Source organism: Mus caroli, unplaced genomic scaffold, assembly GCF_978045245.1.
Source record: "Mus caroli unplaced genomic scaffold, Mus_caroli_1 scaffold_8, whole genome shotgun sequence".
NCBI lineage: Eukaryota > Metazoa > Chordata > Mammalia > Rodentia > Muridae > Mus > Mus caroli.
This window is the reverse complement of record NW_028227263.1, coordinates 31,441,404-31,457,070: the sequence shown is the minus strand read 5'-3', so window position 1 is coordinate 31,457,070 and position 15,667 is coordinate 31,441,404. Positions and strand designations below refer to the sequence as shown.

Below are 15,667 nucleotides of genomic sequence, written 5' to 3'. Positions count from 1 at the left end.
TCACTCTTGAAACTATGAATAAAATGTAAAAATTTAAAAAGTGTAGTTTGTCATAAGAGTTCAGGAGCTTTTGAGTAAGAATAAATAGTTAACAATGTCAAATGTGGAAATTGGAAGTGGAAGTAGAAAGTTGGAAGATTTTCAAAGTTAAGTTTGTTTTACCTGTACGTATTATATTGATTTGTGATGTGCCAGTATATGCAACATATTAAAGGATGATAATTTAGCTGTTTTAAAATTATTTGACAGGGATTGAGTGGCCGAACCAGTTTCCCAACTCCACAGCTGAGGAGGAGCTCGGGAGCCTCGGCGGCGGCGGGGCTGACTAATGAGCACTGTTCAAGGTGGGATCGCAGCAGTGGTAAGAGGTCTTACCACGAACTCAGTGTTTCAAGGTAAAAGTCTGAGAACCTTTTCAGTGTAAAGCATCCCCTCTTTTTGGACAAGGTTTGAAGTAGTTTTAAAATCAAGAAAGAATTGTTGCAGAATATTTAGGACAGTGTAGGCAGTAATTCTTAAACATGGACTCTAGCTAGTGTTTAAGTTCTCGTGTCAGTCAGAGATAAAGTATTGGAAGTTAACTGTAAGGCTAGAGAAATACAACTCTAGGGGTGAATGCAGGCTTCTAAAGAGAGAGTAGCACTATAGATAACTTGAAGCGCAAGTTTTAACGCGAGAGAAGTATTGCTCAAAGTATTATTCCATAGAAAAGAAAGATCAGAGAATTCCAGAAATGGTTGGAGTTCTCTTTGGAATGGGGTTACTACCTTTTCTGTTTTTATGTGGGTTTTCAGGTGCATGGTAGGGACAGACAGTTTTGGGTTACATCGTTTTTGTTGAACCTGTGTAGCCTACTTTACCAATAATAGTTATAATCAAGAAACTATTAAAAAGAAGGTAAAAACTTATCAAAGCTTCGGTCGGCTGGGTACAGAGGATGTTGGAGCCTTTAAAACCGTATCCATGAGTTGGCTTCAGTTCTCAATTGTTCTCAGCTTTCCTAATACAGTGACCCTTTAATGCAGTTCCTCATGTTGTGACCCCCCAACCATAACATTATTTTTGTTGCTACTTTATAATTTTGCTACTGTTATGAATAATAGTGTTAAAAATCTGTTTTCTGATGGTCTTAGGTGACCTCTGTAAAATGGTCATTAGACTCCCAGAGGGTCATGACCCGCAGGTTGAGAACCAATGGCTGAGGGCAACTAAAATCAATTTAGCATCCTGGACCCTTCCGATCTCTACTGCAGAGGCTCTAACCTAGAGCACTGCCACATGCTAGGCACACTTTCTACTGTCAATGGTGGTGCACCTTTCAAATTTATGGAAGCAGTCACCAATCGATTGTGTAGTATGTCAGTTACTGACTTGGAAAGGACAAATTATATTCTCTAGACTTATCATCATAGTTGCTAGTTTAAGGTGGCAAAAATGTTTCAAATCCTGTTTCCACATACATATTATATAATCCCTTGAGAACTGGCTTGAAATGAAAACTGCTAAATCAGAAATCACAGTTAATTTAACTGTGAGGCTGGGAAAATACAGGAACTAAAAATTTATGAATATTAAATAAGTGACATTTCCCCAATAACAGAGGATTCAGTTCTTATTCTGAAAGCCATGAAAGATGGATAGAAACTTCTTTTCAGTCATTTATCAGGGTTAGTAGAATTGTAATGAATGGAAATTCCATGTTAGGCCACACAATCTTACTACTGAGCAGGTGTCAAGCTAAACTTTATTTAGTGTGAGCTGTGTAAAATTACACATTTGAGACAGTAGATGGCAGGATTGGTACATAGCTGTTCATATGTTAAACTGTTAGGATTTATATGTGAAATATTATCAGATAATTATAATTTCCACATTCTTTTATGGTTTGTTAACTTGAATTTTGTTGTGTTTGATCAAAATAATTCCTTTCTCATAAAACTTTAATGTATACAACAGTAGAGTCAAGTATGAATAATTTATAGTACAGAAGAATGAGAAGCCGCAAAAATTTTGTCTTGAATGTAAACATGATAGTTTTTTCCTCTAATTTATTTAAAAGTATTTTTTAGCTTTATATCATTAAGAATAATTAATTTTTGTTCATTACAATTGAATTTCCTATACCACTAACTACATTAAATTCACTTTTTTTTTTTTTTTTCTGAGACAGGGTTTCTCTGTATAGCCCTGGCTGTCCTGGAACTCACTTTGTAGACCAGGCTGGACTCGAACTCAGGAATCTGCCTGCCTCTGCCTCCCAAGTGCTGGGATTAAAGGCGTGCGCCACCACCGCCTGGCTTAAATTCACATTTATTTGTATAAAACATATTGCAAGATTGGCAACAAAACAAAACAAAACAAAACTACTTTCCTTGTTGCCTAGTGTGAGCCTTTGACAACTTTGAAGACTATATGTTGAAATTCCGTGTTCTAAGTTTCTAAAAATAGGACAAATCTTGCTGGTGGGTTTTCAGGGTTATTTCTCCCTGAAAAAATTATATTGTGGAGAGCTTACCGTGAAACTCCTCAATACTCGGCACGGTGGCAGTTTTTGCTTTAATGAGAACACAGGAATATAATTTAATTGAAATATAAAGTACACTCTACTTTTTTGTTTGTTGATTTGTTTTGTTTTATTTTATTTTTAGTAGAGCTTTAAAATCTTGGCTCTTACTGTGGTACAAACTCAAAGTAAGAATAATTTTTAGACATTGGAATTCATTGTAGTAAGGCTGTACTTCAATGTCCCTTACATCACCAAAGGATTTTACCTCCATAGTAGCTAAGCTAAGAGTTGACAGTTCTGCTGCGCCAAGGGATGAATTGTAGACATGATTATTTGGATACATATTTCCTGCAATGGTCAAAGCTGTTTGACTTGAATGATTGTATCATTCTCAGCCCACTGGGAACAGGTTACATTCATTTAAGAAATGGTGTAAAGGCATTTATCAGCTGTTTCAATGAATAGTGTTTCTGCTTGGAGGGTGGCACAGACATTAGGTGAGGGTAAGATTCTGGTTCATTAGCTGTGAATGATTTTGAAAAGCATTCATCTCAGAAAAAAAAGTAACTTATAAGGTCCTTTTCTTCAAAATTGATACAGTAATTATAAGCAAAACATTCAGTTTCACTTTTTATTGTTCTCTTACAAGCCACCTCCCAAATTAATTGTCTACATTTTTTTGGCTGTATAAATAACTTTGAAATATGTAAGCTGTTCTGAAAACCACAATCCTACTAATAGAGAGGCTGAGATAGGAGAAGCATGATTTCAAGACCATTATATGGCACACAGCAAGACACTGCCATGTACAAACAAGCTGAAAGTGTATATGGATTGTACAGTATTGAATCTGTTTCTCCAATTACCAAATTAGAGAGACTGGATGATAGCCAACAAATTTCTAATTCCTCATATTTTTGAATTTCAATTGATTAGGATATGTTGGTAATGTTAATTTTCATATTAAGAGATATTAAGGAAAAGTGATTGTTACTTCCTGTTATTTTTGTTGTTAGAGGTGGAATTATGTTTGTGTGGGTTTGCTGAAAGATTACTTTCTTGCTTTTTCTAGGGTGCAGTTTCACCCCTTGTGTCTGTGTTTTCCATCTACTTTTCTTTGTAGGGCTGGATTTGTGGAAAGATATTGTGTAAATTTGGTTTTGTCATGGGATATCTAGTTTTCTTCTCTATGGTAATTGAGAGTTTTTCTGGGTATAGTAGCCTGGGCTGGCATTTGTGTTCTCTTAGGGTCTGTATGACATCTGCCCAGGATCTAGCTTTCATACTCTCTGCGAGAAGTCTGGTGTAATTCTGATAAGACTGCCTTTATATGTTACTTGACCTTTTTCTCTTACTGCTTTTAATATTCTTTCTTTGTTTAGTGCATTTGTTTTGATTATTATGTGACAGGAGGAATTTCTTTTCTGGTCCAGTTTATTTGGAGTTCTGTAGGCTTCTTGTATGTTCATAGGCATCTCTTTTTTTAGGTTAGGGAAGTTTTCTTCTATAATTTGGTTGAAGATATTTACTGGCCCTTTAAGTTGGGAATCTTCATTCTCTTCCTTAGGTTTGGTCTGCTCATGGATTTCATGGATGTTTTGGGTTAGGAGCTTTTTGCTATTTGCATTTTTTGACTGTTGTGTCAATGTTCTCTATGGAATCTTCTGCACCTGAGATTCTCTCTTCTATCTCTTGTATTGTTGGTGATCTATAACTCCTATATCTTTCCTAGGTTTTCTAACTCCAGGGTTGTCTCCCTTTGTGATTTCTTCATTGTTTCTAGTTCCAGTTTTAGATCCTGGATGGTTTTTTGTTCGTTTCTTTTGCCTGTTTGGTTGTGTTTTCCTGTAATTCTTTAAGGGATTTTTTTGTTTGTTTGTTTGTTTTTTTTCGAGACAGGGTTTCTCTGTGTAGCCCTGGCTGTCCTGGAACTCACTTTGTAGACCAGGCTGACCTCGAACTCAGAAATCCGCCTGCCTCTGTTCCCAAGTGCTGGGATTAAAGGCATTCACCAACACTGCCTGTTTTGTCTTTAAGGGTTTCTAGCTGTTTACCTGTGTTCTCCTTTATTTTTTTAAGGGAGTTATTTATGTCCTTCTTTTTTGTTGTTGTTTTTGTTTGTTTGTGTCGAGACAGGGTTTCTCTGTATAGCCCTGGCTGTCCTGGAACTCACTTTGTATACCAGGCTGGCCTTGAACTCAGAAATCCGCCTGCCTCTGCCTCCCAAGTGCTGGGATCAAAGGCATGCGCCACCACGCCCGGCTCTATTTATGTCCTTCTTAAAGGCCTCTATCATCATCATGAGAAGTGATTTTAGATCTGAGTCTTGCTTTTCTGGTGTGTTGGGGTATCCAGGACTTGCTGTGTTGGGAGAACTGGGTTCAGATGATGCCAAGTAACCTTGGTTTCTGTTACTTATGTTCTTATGCTTGCCTCCCGTCATCTGGTTATCTCTAGTGATACCTGCCCTGGCTATATCTAGCTGGAGCTCATCCTTCCTGTGATCCTCGTGTCAGAACTCCTCAGAATTAAGCTGTCTCTGTGATCCTGTGATTCTGGGATCCTGGGATCCTTGGATCCCGGGATCCTGAGATCCTGGTGTGACCAAGCCCCTGGGATGCTGTGATCTTGGGTGTGTTAGAGCACCTGGGAGTGGAGCTGCCTCTGGGTGTTATGGGACTGGCTATGGAGTTTGCGTCCAAGGTGTGCTTAGGGCACTGGCCCAGACAGACCAGAAGGAACTTGTGCCTGCCACTGGTCTGGAGGAGTTCCTGCTGCCTGGTCCCGCTGGGCTTAGTTACTCCTGGTGCTGGGACAGATATTGTGTCCTCCTCACCTCTGATTCTGTCAGTCCTTTTTCTTTTCTTTTCTTTTCTTTCTTTTTCTTTTCTTTTTTCTTTCTTCTCTTTCTCTCTCTCTCTTTCTCTTTCTTTCTTACTTTTCTTTTTTTTTTTTAAAGGAAAATATGAAACAGGCCAGTATGAAATAAGAAAGGGGAAATGAGCTAAGACAGATTTCCTTGCCATAGGAAGGAATTATTGTTTTGGAAATACCTAGTTGGGTTTAAGTTTTTGTTTTTACTGTTCACATTTGCAGTATGGCAATATATTTTCAGTTAAAAATGTTTGACATCGGCTGGCAAGCTGGCTCAGCAGATAGGAGCACTGACTGCTCTTCTGAAGGTCCTGAGTTCAAATCCCAGCAACTACATGGTGGCTCACAACCACCGGTAATGAAATCTGATGCCCTCTTCTGGCAGCGTCTGAAGACAGCTACAGTGTACTTATGTATAATAATAAATAAATCTTTAAAAAATGTTTCACATATTAAATTCAACTCATTTTTATCTTAAGTGCTGCCTCAGATAATTAAAATATGATCTAGATAAATGTTCATCTTCACTTGAGAAGTGTTTTTGATGTGCACAGATTCTCTGGATTCAGTTAACATATTGAAACAGATTCATATTTTTTACATTTAGAAACTTAGCCAAAAAAGTAATTGGTTTTATGATATGTCTCTCCTTTAAACAGACATATACCTAAAATGCTAAATATAATTTTTCTAGTATACAGAAGCTGGAGTTTCTCCATAATACATTTCCATGTGTTCTTTATACATAGTTGGGACAACATAGTGTGTTGGCTAGTTTTATATAAATTTGACACGAGGCAGGGTCATCTTGGAAGAGGAACCTCAATTCCATCAGGCACTTTAGGCAAAGCTGGTGGGGCATTTTCTTGATTACTGGTCAATGTGTGAGAGCTAAGCTCACTGTGAACAGTGCCAGTCTTGGGCTGATTGGGTCCTGGGGATTCTAAGACAAGCTGAGCAAACCCAGCAGGGCAAGCTTTGAGCTCCGCTCCTCCACGGCCTCTTCCTCCAGGCTCCTGCCTTGTGTTCCATCAGTGATGGAGTGTGACCTGAGAGTTATGAGCTGATATAAACAAACCCTTTCCTCTCCATGTCACTTTTGGGCATGGCATTTAATCATAGCAATAGAGACCACAACTGATACAGTCAAGAATTTGTAAAACAGTAACAACCACCCCTTTTTGTAATACAAGTCTCTGGATCCATGCTATACAAAATAAATTAATGCAGAGACAAATATTTTTATCTGCACTAAGTTGTGGCCTTTAGCTACAAATGGATGTTGAACATTTGGGTGGTGTGTAGTATGACTAAATCATTGAATGATAAGTAAACATTAGAGAATTTAATTTAAAAAGTCATGTGACCATCATAAAGACATACACTAAATGATGTCAATTAGTAGCAGTGATACTTTTATCCAGGAAACTTAAGGATGTTTTGCAATAGCTCTGCATTCTCTGCATTCACCTTGATATTGTTATAGTTCTCTCTCATCCTAGGTTTTTGGGTCTTGATTTGAACTCAGCTTTGTGGTTGATTACAGTTTCCCTGACTATGAATTTAACATGATTACAGTATTAAACCTCTCTGAATATAACTGAAACCAAATTTCTAATCCCTCAGATGTCTTTTTTAAATTTGTTATCTGTTTTTGGCCTTGATTTCTTGGTATAATTCTATCTTCCTTTGCGTTAGGGATTGTCTCTAAAGTTAAATTACCTTGAATAGTTGCTAATATTTTTGTACCCTGTACCTTATTCCGCAGATAACAGTTAAGTCTATTGGTAATGGTGCCTCATGTTTCATCTTCTCCCTTTATCACTTTACCCACACTATTTTATAGTTTTGCTACAAGCCACTTGGGCTATTGAGTTAGCCTCCTTGACAGTTTTAGTGTCCTTTACCAGTTGTTTGATCTTCCTTAAGGAAGGCGTGATTGTATGACTTTTCTAATCATTAAGTTTTGGGATGCCTTACTAATACCTATAGAATGATTCTGAACACTTATTCTGGAAGTTGAAAATCTGTTATTACCTTATGACAAATCTGCAGTCTTGCTTGGAAAAGATGGAAATCAATGTCTTTCAAGGAATGTGGGTAACAAGAGTCACTGGGGTAACTTACACTGAAAGACAGAACAGAAACAGCAAAAGTGTTGTTGATTAAAAAAGAGCATTGAAAATAATTTGGAAAGCTCTCTACATGAAAACAACTTGTGTTAGATTTCTTGACAAAATAACCAAATGATGAGCAAAAGCTGTCAGCTTCTGAGAGAAGCAGCTTTGTTCAGAAAGAAGTAACCTGTTCAGCTTGTGGATTTCCCTAACTCCCCTCCCATTTTATGAAACTTCTCACTTTCTAGCCATGCTTACTGAAGTCTTTCAGTTACAGTGCAGGGTTTGTAATTACACTACTATAAATCTTTAAAGACAGATGGCTGATTAAAAATGTCCTGTATAGTCTGGCATCCATGTTGAATTTCGATGTTGATGCTGTAAAGAGAAAGTACTCACTCAAAATTGCACAGTAGACAAGATCTATATGTTGTAAACTAAAAACCTAGAGTCTATTATTTATTTGCCCCTCCAATCCTTTGAACACCTTTATCAATACTGTGCTATATTTATAGTGAATGTGGATATGAAAAAGACACAGACCCAAAAGGAACTAACAGATCAATGAGAGAAATTAATCTCTAGGGCCTGGGCAGATGGCTCAGTGAAAAAAACGGCTTGCTATACAAGTATAAGGGTCTGTGTTTGGATTCCTGGCACCTATATAAATGCTGGGTTGGAAGTTCATTTGTAATGTCAGCACTCAGAAGGCAGAGAAAAGGTATCCCGAGATCAATGTATTAGCTAGGATAGCCCTATTAGCAAGCTTTGGGCTCAATGGTAAGACTTGAGTGTGGTTGAGATCAATCAGTGAAGATTCCATATGTCAGTCTCAAGCCTCCTCACACTTGCTTATACATATGCAAGTGTACCTTCCTGTGAACACAAACATGTGCCCATACACATGAACACGCCTACACACATGCACTCATACCACCTAAACATCTTTAAGCATTATAATTATGACCAATATGGAAACATTTATAATAGAAATATGAATCAGTACCTACGAGGTCAAAAGTAGCTCCTTGTTGAGTAAAGAGCAGGAAGGACGGGATGGAGCTGGGAGAAGCTTACCGAGAACAGAGCCTATATCAATAAAAATTGAAAGCAAGTAGACAATGAATGTAGTCCTAAGGCCTGCTCAATTGCTGTGATAAGTTTGGCATACTTATAACTATTTAGAAAAATGCCTGCTAAATAAGTGACTTACAGGAGTAGCAGTCAGTATATGTTTAAGGTCACATCTGGAGACAACCTGTATCATCTGAAAGCTTGTTAGAAAACCATATTAACCTGGCCTATCCAAGACTTTAACAAATTGGAAACTGAGGGATGGAAGCAGGCTGTTTTAAGAAGCCTTCCAGGTGATAACTTACCTTCAAAATGATGAATAAATTACACCTGCTGGGCCGAACCTGCTCCATCGTGCTTTGTGAGAAGCATCATGAGGGAACCCACGCGAGCCAGTTTAGAGTATTCACAGGCTTCGTTGCTACTGCGGCAGCACTGAGAAATTGCATCAGAAACATTATAAAGTCAGAAGCATTTATTATTTTGCTCTTTTAATAGAAAAGCTTTACTGGTTCTCCTCTAGGTCTGAGGCAGACGTCCTATGTTGGAGTGTAGAAGTATTAATTTGCTAATTGATTTGCAAAGAGAAAATAGGAAATAAAAGGAATTTTTATGATCTAAAAATTCTTACTTTTTCTTTCTTTTAGTCATGGATGCCACCTAAATGGGCCTTTTAGTTCAAATCTTTTTACAATTCCAAAGCAGAGGTCATCGTCTGTGTCACTGACGCACCATGCAGGTCTGAGAAGAGCTGGTAAGAAATGATCCTGTTTTACAAATAACCTTACTGTTGGACAGGCAGACTTTGCACCCTTGGGCTCTTTATATCTCGGCCTTCCAAGTAGTTGGAACTTAGGTGTACATTATCTTACCTGGCTTACAAACGATTTTTTTTTTTTTTTTTTTTTTTGTTTGAGACAGGGTTTCTCTGTATAGCCCTGGCTGTCCTGGAACTCACTTTGTAGACCAGGCTGGCCTCGAACTCAGAAATCCGCCTGCCTCTGCCTCCCGAGTGCTGGGATTAAAGGCGTGCGCCACCACGCCCAGCTACAAACGATTCTTTTTAAGTTAAACATTAGAGCCCTCAAACCATACAGTAATGTACATACTTTTCATTTCACAAACTTTGAATATCATATAGTGTGTTAACATGATATTGTCATTTGTGTTGACTACTACTTGGTCCATTTGTTAGTTCACACAGTAAACAGATTTTCAACATATATGTACTATATACTTTGATAGATATTAGCATTTCGATAGAACATAAAAAATTATTTTACTGACTTGAAATAGGTACAGATCCAGAACAAGAGAAATTTTTTTAGAAAAGTGTACTGGTTTTGTAAAATGATAATTGTGGTAAAATATTTAGTATGAGGGTAGAAAATTCCCAGCCTGTAACCTGACAGTTATAGGCAGTCTCTGGATGCCCTTACCTTCAGACTCTGCTCCACTCTTTGTCCCTGCATTTCCTTTTGACAGGAGCAATTTTGGATTATTATTTTTAAGGTAGGTGGGTGGCCCTCAACCAGGGGCCATGCCTATCCACTGGATATGGTCTCTACAGATTCTATCTCGCCCTTGTTGGGTATTTTGACTAATGTCCTCTCTGTTGGGTCCTGGGAACTTCTTGGGTCCCTGGCATCTGGACTTTCTAGTGGCTATCCCTAGGTCCCCCTCTCCCACTGCTATATATACCTCCTTTCAAATTCCTGACCCTCTGTTCTTCATCTCTCTTATCTGAACTGGCTCCCTTTTTCCCTCCCCCTCCTGTCTCCCTCCCAGGTCCCTCTCTCCCTCTACTTTCAAAGATTATTTTCTTCCCCCTTCTTAGTAGGACTGTAGCATCTTCTTGGGTTTCATATGGTCTGTGAGTTGTATCATGGGTATTTCAAGCTTTTGCTTCTTTTTTTTTTTTTTTTTTTTTGGCTAATATCCACTAACCAGTGAGTACATACCATGTGTGTTCTTTTGTGACTGGGTTATCTCACTCAGGATATTTTCAAGATCCCAACCATTTGCCTACAAATTTCATGAGGTCATTATTTTTAATAGCTGAGTAGTACTCCACTGTGAAAAAGTACCACATTTTCTGAATCCATTCCTCTGTTGAGGGACGTTTGGGTTCTTTCCAGCTTCTGGCTATTATAAATAAGGCTGCTATGAACATAGTGAAATTCAACACATTTTTTAGCATAAAGTAGTCTCTAAGTGTTTGTTGAATGAGGTGGAAACTCGTGGATGTTTCTTTTAAAAGGACCCATCCCTCTGCTAGTATAAATTTGTCAGTTTGCTTGATGTTGTTACGAACTTTAGTTTTTCAATATTGAATATTATGAATTAAGAAAAAATTTCAGTACATTTTGTCATGTGGAGAGTCAAGCTTTTTTTTAATAGAATGTAAAAGCTGATCTGTTTTTCTTTTTTTTTTGCAATCACAGGCCTTTCATAAAATATAAAAGATCAAGACCCATGTGAACTCAAAAAATTTCTGCTGTGCAGATAGATGTTTAAAGGAACTCAGTTTTTACATTGTATATGTTGTTATGCCAGAGGCTGATAACTACTAATTACTTAGTAGTGATCAATAATGACAAATATACCAGATGCTTAAATTCTTAGACTGTATCAAAGCCCAGCATAGGTACAAACTTATTAAGTAATTGAATTTTTTAGGAGGCAAATGCTCTTTATGAAAACTCAAACACATACAGTGAATGCATACTCATAAATCCATACTTACTTATATATCCTCTCTCTTAATTTTTAGGTGCTTTGCCCAGCCTCAGTCTTCTGAATTCTTCAAGCCATGTACCAGTGTCTGCTGGCTCTCTAACTAATCGATCACCCATAGGATTTCCTGATACCACTGATTTTCTTACTAAGCCAAATATTATTTTACATAGATCACTGGGCAGTGTATCAAATGCAGCAGATTTCCATCAGTACCTTAGGAACTCTGACAGCAATCTGTGTAGCAGGTCAGTACCATAGCCACTTTGTTTCTGGTTTAGATCCCAAGTTCTCTTAAAAGAATTAGCAGTTTTCTGATTCTGTATTATAAGTGGAGGATATATTAGAATTGTATCCTCTTGATATATGTAGTAGTTTTAAATAAAGCTTTTCTCAGTTTAGTGCTATTATTTCTCAGATAAATAATCTCTATCTGAGGTGAAATACAGTGGTATTTTACTCCTCATATTGTTTCAGTAAACAGAATTATTTAATATATACCACTTAGTGGTTATTTTGCAGTCTTTTGTTGATTTCGTCTTCTTAGAAATACAGGGTTTTAACTTAGACACCGCTATTGACTTTCAAAAGTATGTTATTTCCTTTAAGGACACAGGAGTTTCCTAAATAATACCATTCAGGTTCATGCACAGATTAACATCTTAGGATATGTTACAGTTGAGATCTCATTTAAAATTCAGGCAGATTTCCTAGTTATGTTTAGGTTAAATAAAACAAAAACTTCATTTATCATATATATATTTATCTGTTTTATTCTATTAGCTGTGGACACCAAATACTCAAATATGTTTCAACATGTGACCCCGATGGTGCAGACCACCACAGTGAAAAATCAGGTGAGAATGCATTAGTTATATGTATTTTGAGTTCAAGGCTAGTTTTACAGTGCTTGTTTAAACATCCATGTCCTTAGTTTTACATTTCTGGGTTTTTGATTTCTGTGGTGCTGGGGTGAAACGCAGGAGAATCACATGTGCTGAGTGAATACTCCACAGTGATTACATCACAGCTCACACTTCCTTATCTCCATGGTGGGCAGTACAGTGGTTTTTACTTGTTCTCCAGGATTAGTAAGAGTGACTAACGAGTGACAGGTGCTGGGCCTATTTTTAAGAGCAAGAAATGTGTTGTACAGATGAATATAGTTTTTGGTTATGGCTAGTTTTAATAAATAGTGAAATTAGTAATGTGGAAACCTGTACCACACAATTTATGTTTGAAAGGGATTATGTAGTTTTATGGTATTGAGAGAAATGATTAGTGTCATTAGGAAGCATTTTATACCCTCACACAAGAAATGCTATTGATGAAATTTTAGCTATTCCATAACTTTAAAAAATTGTTATGGAATGTATAATCTCTAAAAGGCTATATCTTAGGCAAAAGGGTAACAGAGAAATAGGCTCTTACCAATCCTTTCTGGACTATAAAGTTCACTTTTAAATGTATACAACTCAACAGGTTTTAAAAACATATTTATTTGTTTGTTTGTTTGTTTATGTAATTTACATCTGATAAGGTTGTTTAAAAGAAGACTGACTAATCCTTCACACACACACTTCCCAAAACAACACAACCTTGCAGCTTACTCACTTGACTTGTGTTACTCAAACACCACATAGAGTCATCACAAGATCAGGCAACAGACTGATAGCTTTCACATGCAAATGCAAAAATGTCCCCTGTGGTCACATGGGATTCCAAAATGCAAGACTCATGGGGTATCCAAAGATTAATAAATAATATATACCAAATAAAGAGGGAAATAAGATCACATGATGGTGTCCAGAGAGAAAAGAAGCAATAACAATTTTGTTTGTGGACAGAACCAAACTTACAATAGACTAGATAGTACCTCAACTTGATAAAAGTTATATCCACTGCTAACATCTGTAATTCAAGAGATAATATTATCCTTTAATTTTTTATTATATTTAACTTATTGTTTATGTGGCTGAGGTTTGAGCTGAGAGCGCTGTGAATATTTGACAAGGACTCTACCACTGAGCACCATTCCTAAAGGTCTTACATTTTACTTAGAAAGAGAGAAATTTGGGAAGAATAATTTTTAAGTACAAAATTTACCACTTCTGATAGAAAAAAATTGGCTTTAGCAATTTAAAGCTTAGTTAAACCTGTTGGGGCAGGCTTTGATAGCTACTGGGGAGTATACAGCCTGGGTTACAGAGTGAAGGCCAGCCTGGCTAGACAATAGATAAAGGCCATTCTCTGAAAATTAACGAGACCTGTTTGAAACTTCCAACTTTTAAAAATTTATGTGTATATGTTTTGCCTGCATGTATGTCTATGCACTGTGTGCATCCGTTGCCTATGGGAACCAGAAGAAGGCATTGGTTTCTCTGGAATTTTTGTTACAGGTAACTAACCATAGCCGCCATGAGCCACCATGTGGGTGCCAGAAGGTGAACCGAGTTCTTCTGGAAGGACAGCCAGTACTGTTAACTACTGAGCCATCCCCCTAGTCCTCTGCCCTAAAATTTAAAAGTAAAAAGGGGGCCGAGGATATAGCTCCGTGGTAGAGCTTTTACCTACCACCACCAACAAGTTCCTAGTTCAGTACCCACTGGTACCTAAAGAAGGAGGCAAAAAAGGAAATAAAAGGGATTATTATTCAAAGGTACTAATAAGAAAATGAAAGAACAAATCCAGAGTAACAGGAGATATTTGCAAATTTTTTGTCTAAATAGAAATCGTATCCAAGTAGTATAAAGAGCTTTAAAAATTTAATAGTAGTATGTCAGACTACTTAGATAAAAATGGAGAAAAGTACTTGTAGTATGAATGCAGAAAGAGGGGGCAAAAAGATCATGAATTTGAGGTCAGCCTGGGTACCTAGTAAAACCTGTGTCAAAAAATAACATAAAACAAATAAAACATGAAGAGGAGGAGTAGGAGGAGAGGGTGGTAGTATTTCAGTGAAAGTCATTTGACAAAAAAAGCTAACTGGATAATTAAATAGAAAAAGATGGCTGACATTGTTAGGGAAATGCAATTACTACTACACAGATCACAGCAATACTCTCCGTAGAATAGCTAAAGTCAAAGGGAGAGTCACTTGTGAAAGGGTGCAGAGGAGTTTGGACCCAGTTTCTAAAAAGTTACATGTAGATTTACGTGACTCAGTAGCATTACAGTCCAGAATAGACCAGGAGAAAGCTCACACAGTGCATCCTTAGTCATCATAGTGCAGGTGTGGGAGCTGTACAAACTCCAGATGTGAGTCGATAATGCTGTAGGCATACGTCTGTAAACTGTGTTTAGCAGTTACAGTAATGAATTTTTGATATATGGACCAACAACACAAACAATATTGTTTTAAGTGAAAGAAGCCCGGTTCAAAATACTTATATTTTATACATACATGTATAATAAATATTATTACATCTACAAGAAATCCTCAAAATGTAAATGTATATAATGTCAGAACAGTTGAGATCTATCTAAAAGGAGAATGGAGATTAACAACAAACATCGGTGAGGGATGTTGTGTAGATGATGAGAGTGTTCTAAAAGTAGATGACATGATAGTTGTGTAACCTTCTATTTACTAAAAATATTTATTTGTACACTGAGAGTACAAGCTAAATTTTCTTTTATTCACCCAAAATTCAGGCTCTAACACCTGAAGTGTTGGGGCCTTTGGGAGGGAATCAGATGATGAAGGTGAGATGATTTCCTTTAGAGGGGCTCACAGAACTTTGTAGCTTTCTTTTCTACTGTATGAGAAACTGGCCTTGTGAAACCTGAGAACTTACCAGGACACCGCTGCACTCTGTCACCTCTACACTATGAGAGTAAACTGTTGTTCATAAGCCATCAATATGAGATACTCTGCTATAGTGTTCTCACCAGACATGGTGGCCTTGCATGAATGAATGAATGAATGAATGAATGAATTACAATTAATACAGCTCTTAAGAAATATTTTTTTTACTACTTTTCATTATTCTCTGGAACGATTGGTCTTTGAGGGGAGATTCCTACTTGAGTACATGTGAAGGTAGGCAGCACTCATGTGAAAGTGTTACCAGGCGGATTTTTTAAAAATTCTTGTTTATTATGGCATTATATCTGTAATTAGCAGGCTTCAGATGTTTGTGAATTTTATATTCAACTTATATAGTAATTTCTGTTTCTCACCAGAGCACAGAATGGTTTATGTTCTAGAAACTCAGTCAAAAACATTTCTTCTATCTTAAACTTCAAATGGCTAAATAGTTTATGCTGCAAATTTTCTTACATGTTTTTTGAGATTAGAGGACTTTCGGTTTTATCTGAGTAAGTTGAAATCCTTAACAATTGTTTTTCCTATTATTAA

General features: G+C 37.1%; 1 protein-coding gene across 1 annotated transcript in view; it reads left to right on the top strand.

Moving 5' to 3' along the window:
- Positions 1-15,667, top strand: part of Pde3b (phosphodiesterase 3B) — a 129,436-nt gene that overhangs the window by 87,152 nt on the left and 26,617 nt on the right. The window contains exons 4-7 of the mRNA XM_021167016.3: positions 250-395; positions 9,219-9,325; positions 11,345-11,555; positions 12,091-12,164. Coding sequence (XP_021022675.1) covers positions 250-395; positions 9,219-9,325; positions 11,345-11,555; positions 12,091-12,164 — 538 coding nt within the window. The remainder of the gene's footprint in view (positions 1-249; positions 396-9,218; positions 9,326-11,344; positions 11,556-12,090; positions 12,165-15,667) is intronic.